The 11252-nt window shown below is 36.5% G+C and overlaps 3 protein-coding genes across 4 annotated transcripts; 1 reads left to right on the top strand and 2 right to left on the bottom strand.

Annotated features, from left to right (window-relative positions):
- Positions 1-1116: 1116 nt before the first annotated feature.
- Positions 1117-3987, bottom strand: LOC130614885 (transmembrane emp24 domain-containing protein 1-like). Of its 2 annotated transcripts, XM_057436356.1 has the most exons (4): positions 3755-3987; positions 2893-3171; positions 2163-2315; positions 1117-1478 (listed from the first exon to the last, which is right to left on the bottom strand). In XM_057436356.1, exons 1-4 carry the CDS (start codon positions 3911-3913, stop codon positions 1404-1406), a joined length of 666 nt encoding a protein of 221 aa, XP_057292339.1. In that variant the 5' UTR covers positions 3914-3987; the 3' UTR covers positions 1117-1403. The 2 variants fall into 2 exon arrangements, with proteins under 2 accessions (XP_057292339.1, XP_057292338.1); XM_057436355.1 differs by lacking the exon at positions 1117-1478 and having other exon boundaries at positions 1513-2315; positions 3755-3981.
- A 1191-nt stretch (positions 3988-5178) lies between these two features.
- LOC130614886 (S-phase kinase-associated protein 1) lies at positions 5179-5872 on the bottom strand. The gene has a single exon (XM_057436357.1). The coding sequence runs from the start codon at positions 5823-5825 to the stop codon at positions 5337-5339; it is 489 nt and encodes a 162-aa protein (XP_057292340.1). The 5' UTR covers positions 5826-5872; the 3' UTR covers positions 5179-5336.
- A 2972-nt stretch (positions 5873-8844) lies between these two features.
- On the top strand, positions 8845-10717 carry LOC130613378 (uncharacterized). The gene is made up of 2 exons (XM_057434733.1): positions 8845-9024; positions 9074-10717. Exons 1-2 carry the CDS (start codon positions 8845-8847, stop codon positions 10715-10717), a joined length of 1824 nt encoding a protein of 607 aa, XP_057290716.1.
- Positions 10718-11252: the final 535 nt, after the last annotated feature.

Genomic DNA, 11252 nt, shown 5'->3' with positions numbered 1-11252 from the left:
GTTTTAGTAACAACACTTAAAACGCTCCATGAAAGGAAATTATATTAGTCTAAAACCTTATTAAAATCATACCCAGAAAAGGAGGTTAAATTTTTACTTTTTTGTGACGTTAAATGACTTTTAGTTCAAATACGCCTCTTCCCTATCAAAGCAAACGCCCCTTTTTACATGCTGATATGGAAGATAAAAAAGCGAAAAAAGGTCATTAAATTAACGCCCTGTTCTAATTATAGCGTCAGCCACTTTACCTTAATGGCACCGAGGGAGTTTGACTTGACATAACTTAGCATAACCTATATCTCCGTAGCATAAGTATTCCAAAGGAGATACATGGCATAATAAAAAAATACAGATCAGATTTAAAGGAAAATTCGATCCAGCGAAAAGGCGTCATTTGTAATTCTCATGCAACATTATATTTTCTTTACCTCGAACATCAACCTCGTTCCCAGGGCAATTTTTCGCTTTTTTGATATCCGAGACGGCGCGAAGAAATGATTTCTTCTCCCCGTCCGAGATTGTCAGAAAGAGAAAAATGGGCCTGGGGACGAGGTTGCTCGAACATATATGTCATATTCTAAACATGTACCAAGTTGAATGACATAAATATCAACATTTCTGGTAAAACGGTTTTTTTCTTGCAAATATAACGTCATTTTTTATCCTAATTACGCCATTAATTTTTTTTATAAAATTATCTCTTTTATTTATTCAATGAATGAGTCCACAACCCAACTCTCCGTAGACGTCTACGGAGAGTTAGGGTTGTGGTATTGTAAAATGTAGAGTTGAGATTCTTAACAGGTAGACTACAAGAAAAGAAAATTTGGCATATGAGCCTTGAAGGGGGAAAGCCTCGTTTTTTGTAAATCTGGTTGGGACCACAAATATTTTGGTGCAAAGTAAGGGCAAACGGTATGATGTCATTTTTGATCCCCATGGCATCATCAAATTAATTTTTTACCCGAAATCTGTTTGTATTAATTTGTGCGAAGTTTTTTCACCTAACCAAAGTAGTTCTGGGTTTATAGCCCGCGGGGACTTTTTTCTGTGATTTCCAGTTTACTAGTAATCAGTTTTGTTGCTCTTTTAATAGCTATGCAGGACAGAAAAATATCAGTCTATTAAAACGTTCTAATTATACGATGTACAATACTATGAAAATAATCTTTTAAAGAACAATATATAAAATGTATATAATATATATAATGATATGAAAAAGACAAAAACATCGCCACTTTTATTACATTCACAACATGAACACTATATCTACTCAACAGTTGGTGTTTAAAAAGGTGCACGGTAGTTTATTGCAAAGAACTAAAATATTAAAGAAACTTCGAGGATTATCTAAAAAGGGTGTAAAAGGGAAAAAAAAATTTATGTGTTTTTAAGGTGCGATTTCAACGCGCGTTAACAATCAGAATAAAGTGTCGGTTAGTTGTACAACCAATGCCGATCTTTTTAACGTCGCAAAACTAAAGTAAAAAAAAGTTAATAAGGTTAAAAATTAAAAACGTTGTAGATGGCAAAGAAAAAATGGTCGACAAAACTGTTTTCGTAAGATCCTAGTCGGCGTGTTTGTTTGAAGTTTGAAAATCATTGCGGGTACCGTATATTAACACACATAGAACCTACGATAAAACAATAGTATAAAAACGTATGACCACAATTCATTTGCAAACAAAACCACAATTCATTGCGAACACTAACACAATTCATCAAAATCGCTTCCACGTTACTGCACAATTTAAAAAAAGTTGTGTGAAATGACAAAAATAAGGTGAAATGTACCATCCTAGGTTGATGTTTTCAAATACATATTTTATAAAAACGCGTGTTAATTTTGGTAAATTGGTTTTAAATTTAAATTTTACAGTAGACTCTTGATCACTTGAACACTATATGTTTCCATCTTTCATTATTTCGACGCTCTTCGCTAAAAATGTTTAAAAAAAATTATACACGCTAACCGTGGATAATAAGTCTAAAAGTTTTTTATAAATATTTAGTCTGTTGTTCTCTTTGAGGTTCGTACAACCAGTAGTCTACTGTAATACATTATAAATAAATAAATACATATGTTAAAGTTTACTCTGCATTCCTTTACTACTTTTTGTTTCAAATAAATTTCGTATTAAAACTACTTGTAAAATACCCACAGAAACCATGATCACGCAGGAGGCTGTAGAAAACCACGTGACCCGCCATAAGTTACGATCTTGTAGGTACGCGTGACGCATGTACTTAGACCGCACCACGGCTTGCATTTGTGCGATCGTTTCAAACTTCATTCCAATTCCATCTAACGCCGTCTAATAACGAAAAGGAGTTAAAATTATTCGTATCTGAAATCTAAGCTATGAATTTATTTACTGCGTAAGCCTTCGGAAACAGAATATGTATGTTATCTCACGATGAAAAAAAGATCGAGAGTGGACAACGTGCCCTAGAATATCTCATCAATCTGTTTAGGGTAGCTTTCTATCTAAAAAACGACAATTGTCTCAACAGTTATCCAGGGTGGCCATTGATTTTTCCAAAATGTAAGAGAATTTATGAAATTTTGAGTGAGAAGAAAACAAACAGTGGTTATTCTTTGATGTGATAGTAAATAAGGCAACTACTTGTCAGGAATGTCAGGAATCTTTTTGGGCAGAATAAACAATGCTTGAAGATTGTAGGACGAATCATCTTTTTAGGTTTTTAAGAAAGAGGTTCCTAACTTTCTAGGTTACAAGATCTTAGGAGGTGTGGTCACTCTATGTAAGTTACACAACCTTGGGTCTAAAATTACATGACAGAGTGGTAATGGTAGATGAACACACTTTGCGATGTCCCATCAACAATAAAAAACTAAATAAATTATAATAAATGCTTATCAAAACATACCATTATCTCACTACTATGTTCGTATTGGTCCTTTTCTAGTGCCATATCCTTAAACTGTTCTTCACTGTTGGTTTTTTGAAGTTCTTCAATACCAAGATCAAAGTAGATCACTTTCTCTGAGAAAGTACTAAACGTATTATCAAAACATATTTCCACAGGACCATCTTGGTCTATTTGGACTTCTTGACTAATTTCAGTTTGTTGGTCTTCACGTAACAATTCCTTCCCACTTGCCGATGTGATCACTAAACTGATGTCAACATCGGCTCCACTGATAACCTAAAAAACACAAAATAATTTACAAAGGTAAGCATGTTTGAGGAGTAGCTATCTCATGAAAGCAACATAAAGTAAGATGCTGTGGTGTTTAATATAGATTGCAAAAAAAATTTTTTTCAAATAGAATAAGAAAACCATACTAAATTATGGACTTTATCCCATGTATTTTTTGCCGAATTCCTGAACCTTCCTAACCAAGTGAATAGGTGTATATATCCCATTTATCATGACCTTTCTGTGATTTCACTTAACCACATAACATTAGCATAATAACTCAGGGGTGTTTATAAAGATTGAAGTCTTGCGAAATAGTTACCACCTTATGGGAAAAGATTGCATAATAAAAGTTTACGAATAAGACCTTCCAAAATTTGAGTTTAATTGAAATTGTGGAATTAAAGAAGGCAAGAAGGTAACCACGAATAGCCATTGTTTTGCTTATATCATTTGCTAGAAATAAATTTCATACACGAAAACTACAAATGAGGAATAAGGTTAAATGTTATGCATTAATTTCTTCTCTAATGCATGTCAATTTCGCATATACAAACAAATCTCAGTTCTTAAATCTAATTAGCTTCACCTGTAAATCAAAATCCATTCTGTCTCCTTTCTTTAAGTCTCTGTAAAAACAATCTCGTTTACCAGCACCAACAACGTAGGAGACCCCATCTTCCATTTCAGCCAATGAGAGTGCAACAAAACAACAAAACATCAGGGTAACACCACACTCCGTCCACATTTTATTTTTCTAAATCTTAAGTTTAAGTTCTCTTTTTAACTTAAATGTTTCATGAGCGTTAAAAAACATACACTTATTCAAAATGCTACAGAGTGCATGAGAGGTTGTATATATATATCCCCTGTAGGGACACATATTGATGTATAGAAAGTTTCCTTGTACTTTAGAAAGATATTACACACAACAAAAATTTGAAGTCATCTTTTTTTTAAGAAATTATTTCGAGTGTAATGTGTTGAAAAGGATGAAATAAATAGTAGACGAAATACATAAAATAAATGTTTTGACTTTTGAGCTAAACAGTACATTTTTAATCAATTTCTTCTTTTCTCAATAAGAAATTCGATCAATGCAAAAGTCACACAAAGTGTTAAATCACGAAAATTCTACTTGCTTGTAAAAAGTTGTATATATATTCCATAAAAAAGTTGAAAAGGTTCATTTTGCTTACTCCTAGATTTCAAAACACTATACTGATATCAACAAATGATTATTTTTATGTTGTAAATGTAGTTGTAGTAACCCAAGTTTCAAAGTTTACAAGAGGTAAAAGTTTAAAATATGTAAACATAGTTGGGCATAAAAACCACATGGTTTATGAACATGCTGATTGTGGTTCCTCTTTACACACAAAATGAACCCGAAATGCTTCTGGTTGTGCAAAATAAATTTTCATTAAAGGTTGTAAAATATTGCAAGAATAGAAGGATAAGTAAAGTTGATTGTATGCATACATTGTCCTGAATGTTAATAATTATATGAACTTTTTTGTCAGGTGTTTTTTTTAAAACAAACAAAAAAACAAAAAAAACTAAATATGTAGCAGTTGTTTAAAAGAAAACATCAAATAAAATTTTTGTGATATTTAATTTCTTACGAGTTTCACAAATAGTGAGTTTGGTCCTGACATTTTCCTGCCATTATTTAGTTCAAAATCCTGACATTTTTTACTTTTCTTCCTTATTTTTGCCTATAGTAATGGCTGTTAAAAAAGAGAAAAAATGCAATAAACATTAAGAAAAAAAAGAAACAGTATAAACCAGAGCTAAAATAAAAATGCACATTAAAAAACATGTTACAATGGCGGCGGCATATGGATTACGGGGGCGTGGGAAGTTTAAAATTCCTGCCATTTTTCCTGAGATTTTATAAAAAGACCAAATTTTCCCGACATTTTGACCTTATTTTTACATTCCTGACATTCTTGATAGAGTCTCCACTCTTGACATCTCTTGACATATAAAAGTGACACAAAAAAATATAAATTTTAAAGCATACATTTTTTTTATCATGACACATGGAAGAGTGAACTGACAAATATAAATAAAACATCATAAATAACTTAAGTTGTTAATACATATTAATAACAAGTTTCCATAACAATAAAAACAATACATTTAAAAAATATGGTTTCTTTTTCACACTACTTTTCCTCACACCATTCATTCTCCTTACGGACTTGCTCTTCTTCTTCTGGAGTGAAATCATTCTTAATATTGAATGTCTTCCGAATCTCCTCTGGTGTTTTTCCTTTGATCATGCCTGCCACTGTTTTGCAGGTGACATCAAGCAAACCCTTTATATCCAAGTAATTAGCAGAAAGGATAAGCTCAAACAGAGTACCCTGGTCTACCTTTAAAAATTCTTGATCCCAAGGATCAATATCATCAGTTCTCTTTTCACGGTTTTCGTCATCTTCAGGAAGTGGAGGGTCATCTTTATGATGTGTAGCCCAATAAATCACTTTTCGCAAAATTGCAGCATTTACATTCGGCAATGGGATAGGCTCATCATCGTCATCATCAACACCTAAATCTTCCAACATTGTTTTGATGGTCATTGACGCTTTTGCAATCTCTACATCGACTTCAAAAATTTCACTATCTGAACTTTGTAATCTAATGGTAGGCATTTTTTATTCTTTGCCTGAAAATAAAAAGAACATAATAATGATATAAATAAGAAATAAAAATTGAGTTTACAGGGAACCTGCTATCAAAACAATAATTTTATATTATTGAAGATATTATTTCGGTTTGTCTGTTCAGTATTCATATTACTGTGGAAAGTTTATTATTTCTCGAACATGATAGTTTAGTAGGGACGTTTCCATGATAAACTTTCCACAGTAAAATAATTTTATAAGTGTCCAATTTAAAGTGACTATTCTATCACAAACAGAAAAAATAATTAACATTAGTTAATTCAATTTATCTGTCTACTAAACTATATCATGAACATACACACAAACATTGCACAAAGAATATATTTGAGTTGTCAGAATTTAGTTAAAATCATCCCTTGTTGAAAATGAACAACATTTCCTTTTAACCCTTAACCTTTTAAATAATTAAAAAGCTTGCATTGAAAGGCACTACTATGGCAATGCCATTTATTCTTGTCAGTAAAGCCATTGTTATATGTTTCTGTCTTGCAGTGATTACAAATAAAAAGAAGCAAAGGTCAATTGTTTAATTTCTTCATTTCTTTGTCAAGCAATGAACATAAGATACTCAATGTAAGATTTGTAAAGCAAAAAAAACAAATGTGCAGTGAATTTTATTATATTATTTATATTTATATTATTACATGGAAGAAAAAAAATTGCCTTTTTCGATATTATTAAACGACCTATAGCTACCATCCCTATAAAGAAAAGGTTTAAACGTATTGTTAAAAATAATTGTTTAGATAAAGAGGCATAAATTTTTTTATGGAACACTTTCGTCCAATCTATTTTTTTAGAGAAAAGGGATGTGTTCTTATTCATAGGTTTTTCCATATGTTTTTTTTTACTTTTGTTTTGTTGAAAAACAAGTCTGTTCCTTTGTTTCAAGGAAATTTCTGATGTAAATATAGTACAAAACTTATAAAGCAACAAAAAACGCAAGTTCCGTGTAAAAAAAATGGAACAAACTAAAGAATTTGTACAGAATAAAATGTTTTTAAATTGACTTGAAACATTTTAGGATGACCTAGGCCGGCTAAATTTGGATGTGGTAGATTGTAAAAAATATTAGAGTGTTAAATACTCTTCTAGGACTACCCTAGCTATCGAAGTCATGGCATCTTTTTCTGGAAATAATACAGGAAATATCTCCCTCGATATTTGTGAAAATAGCCATGTAAAATATGCAAATATGCAAATCTCTTTTTCTCTCTCTTCAGCGGGGTTACTTAAAAGAAGGGTCTAACTTTTAAGCAGGTCGAAGCTACTCTCGCTCGTTGTTTGGGTGGAGTGCGATTGAGGTTAAACGTCATGGCGTTTTTCGTCCCAAAATAAGTTTTACACACAAAGCACCAAGCGTCGTCCTTTTCGTCAACCAGCATTAAAAGTCATGAAAGAGGATCAAAACATGACAGAAGCATACATTAATATCTTATAAAGAAATAGTAAAGGTTAGCAAAAATAAGGAAAAAAGACAGCGTAGCTTGCGTGCCTACCCGAAAAAAGGTGATTGGTTGATCCACTGGCTGAGCTTTTTTAATATGGGTAATCTGCCGGTACCGAAAGTCTTCAAAAATGGCAGACGCAAGCCAAAACAGGTCGTCACTCTCGTCCCCAAGAATTTTTGGGGACAAAGGGAGAAAATGGCGATTATATAAAAAAATAAAAATACCTGGGAACGAGGGTGCACACGAAGTGATACTAATTTTTCTTTTGTGATGTGTGACGTGTAGTCTCCTAAGATTTCATTAAATTAACGTCTTTATTCAGTTCGTGCCAATTCGTAATAAATTTAAATCCCCTATCCGCAGCATTCTTATGTATGTAAGTTTTTGTTTTTACAGCCATCGAAAAGTTGACGCGTGTTGGATTCTGGATGAAATATTTTACGAGATAACTGCTGACACGTCATTTCTCGCGCTATAAATAATGAATAAAAAGAACTGAAGAATATCATATCTTTATCATCGTCAGAGAAACAAAATTTTTACAAAATTTGAACGCAGTATGAGAGATAGGAAAATGTTCGTTCCAGCACAGTCGACGACCAAATTTGAGAAAAACAACCCCGACATCGCGGTAAATGTTTTGTACGTGACAGGGAAGACTTTCAATATCCTGCGTCGATCGACACACAATGAATGCGAGAAAAAGGTTAATCTGCTACTCCTCCCGGACGATAAAAAGAGTCATTATATAGCCATCAAAAATCTCTCACGGCTCCTGAGTAGCGAGACATCGAAGAATCATGCAAAGATGCACTTCTGTATGAACTGTCTGCAAGCCTTTCCAACAATTGAATCGAGAGACAAGCACTATACCTACTGCAGGGATAACGAAGCGGTCAAGATCACAATGCCAAGCAAAAAGCAAAAGTGGCTATACTACAAGGATGGTCAGCAGCAGTTCAAAGTACCCTTCTATGCGGATTTCGAATCCCTGCTCGTTCCCATGACTGAAGATAAGAGGGAGACCAAGACGAAAAAACTGAACAAGCACGTACCATCTGGTTGTTGCACGTACAGTACCTTCGCCTACGGGTCCGTGCTGAACCCACTGACAGTCTACAGGGGTGAGGACTGCGTGAAGAAGTTCGTCGACCACCTAGAGGACGAGGTAAAGCGTCTCTACGGCACCTACCCCCAGCAGGACATGTTACCACTAACGGAGGTATTAAAGAGGGAGCACGACTCCGCCACAACTTGTCACATCTGCATGAAAACCTTTGACAACGACGAGTATAGCCATAAAGTTCGAGCCCACTGTCACTATACGGGGCTGTATGGAGGTGCAGCACACGCGATTTGCAACCGCAGATACAAGATACCTAGCCACGTGCCCGTGATCTTCCACAACCTCTCGGGCACACTTGTTCATCCGAGAATTGGAGGGGAAGTATGAGACCCAGGATATTGGTTGCATCGCTGAAAACACAGAAAAGTACGTCTCCTTCAATGTTAAAATCAGGGTGCCCATTGCAGGCATGGGGCACGATGATGGTGATACGTACAAGACCATAGAGATCAGATTCATCGACAGCTGTCGCTTCATGGCATCCAGCCTGGAAAAATTGGCAAGCAACCTCATCGGTGCAAAACACGGCAGGTATAAAATGTCAGCAGTGCGCGGATTTATGTCTGAAATTTCGGAGCATCGACGCCAAGTATGTAGCAAGCTTTTGGTGTAAAAATTGCGACTCGAATACCACGAAGCTGATAGACAAGGAGCAGGTAAAGGCAAACGTACCATCCATGACCAAATTCATCGACAAAGATGATGTCTTCAGGCTGATGCTTCGAAAGGGTGTCTACCCCTATGAGTACATGGATGGCTGGCGACGATTCGATGAGACGGAACTACCTCCAAAGGAGGCTTTCTATAGCAAACTGAACGTGAAGGGAATTAGCGACAATGACTACAAGCATGCTCAAAAAGTATGGAAGTGCATCACTCTACGGGGTGCCGGAGTCAACATGGGTGACTATCCCAATATGTACCTCGTCGCAGACGTCTTGCTACTAACCGACATCTTCCAGGGCTTTCGAGGAGTGTGTCAGGAGAACTACAAGCTCGATCTAGCCCCCTTCTACAGTGCGCCTGGTCTCGCTTGGAAAGCAGCATTGAAGTACATGGGGATCAAGCTTACGGATCCCGACATTCTCCTGATGTTCGAAAAAGGTGTCCGTGGAGGAATAACCCAAGCTGTACACAGGTATGCTAAAGCCAACAACAAGTACATGGGAGACCAATACGATCCGGAGTTTGAGTTGTCATACTTGCAGTATCTCAATGCCAACAACCTCTACGACTGGGCTATGCGTCAAGACCTGCCCACGCATGAATTCAAAAGGTCATTGAACGTTAAGACCTTTACACAGAAGCGCATCGAGAAACTCGTCGCTGACAACAAGCACATCTACATCTTGGAGGTTGACATCGATTATCCAAAGAGCCTGCATGACAAGCACAACGAGCTGCCCTTCCTACCGGAGCGAAAGGTGGTTCACAGGGTCGAGAAACTGATACCAAATCTCGAGCACAAGCGGAAGTACGTGGTGCACATCAGAGCCCTTTATCAAGCTTTAAAGCATGGGCTCGAGCTTAAGAAGGTGTATAGAGTCATCCAGTTTAACCAGAATCCCTGGCTGAGGCGTTATATCGACCACAACACGGGGCTTAGAACGACCGTCAAAAACGAGTTCGAGAAGGACTTTTACAAGCTCGTGAATCTCTCGGTGTTTGGCAAAACTATGGAGAACTTGAGAAACCATCATAACATCCAGTTGGTTACCAACGAAAAGAAGTACACGAAACTCGTCATGAAACCGAGCTTCAAGGGCGGGAACTACTTCAGCAGCCACCTCATGGGCATGGAAATGTGTAAAACAGAGGTAAAGATGAACAAACCGGTGTATATTGGCCAAGCCATTTTAGACAACTCGAAAATCGTAATGTACGACTTCCACTATGACTACATGCAGCCGAAGTACGGTAGCAAGCTGCGGATCTGCTATATGGATACCGACTCCTTCTTATACCACATCAAAACAGAGGACTTTTACCGCGATATTACTGATGATGTAGAGACACGTTTCCATACGAGCGCCTATAGCAATGATGACAACAAACCTGTCCCCATCGGTAAGAACAAAAAGGTCGTAGGTCTAATGAAGGATGAGCTTAATGGTAAAATCATGACAGAATTCATCACTCTGAGAGCAAAGCTGTATGCTTACAAGAGTCTCACGAAGAAGGGCGGCGATCGCAAAGCGAAAGGTGTGAAGAAGTGCGTCACGAAGAAATCCATCACCTTCTATCAGACTATCAGACTATCAGCACTGATTAGAGGATGGTGACATATACAAAACCTGGGTCTGCATCCAGAATAAGGGGCATCAAATCTACACGCAGAAAGTGAACAAGCTGGCACTCAATAGGGTAGATGACAAACGGCAAGTGCAAGCGGATCAGATCACAACGCTCGCTAGGGGTCATTATTGCTTTGTGGCTAAGGAAACATGATGAACGAGGTTTCCATGTCCAAAGTTTTGTGAAGCACTACTTCACAAAAGCAACAACAAAATGGAGTTTAAGCAATGTTCGAAATGTAAACACCCTTTATCCTTAGATAACTTTAGGAATAAGGAGGACGGACAACGAACGAAAACGTGTATCAAATGCATCGATAGTAAGAAGGCGTCACGGAAACGTACCAAATGTCCTCATGAAAAAGAGAGATCACACTGCAAGGATTGTGATTTCCCTGGGTATCTCCACAACCTTATTCTAGCCAGGATTCGCTGGGCCCTAAACCATGATACAGAGATAGCATCAACCGAGTATCTCGGTTGCGGCATTTGCACATTTATTGGTCACATCCAGGCCCAATTC

Source organism: Hydractinia symbiolongicarpus, chromosome 11 (assembly GCF_029227915.1).
Source record: "Hydractinia symbiolongicarpus strain clone_291-10 chromosome 11, HSymV2.1, whole genome shotgun sequence".
NCBI classification, from domain to species: domain Eukaryota; kingdom Metazoa; phylum Cnidaria; class Hydrozoa; order Anthoathecata; family Hydractiniidae; genus Hydractinia; species Hydractinia symbiolongicarpus.
The sequence above is the reverse complement of the archived record's forward strand: the minus strand, read 5'-3'. Positions and strand labels throughout refer to the sequence as shown.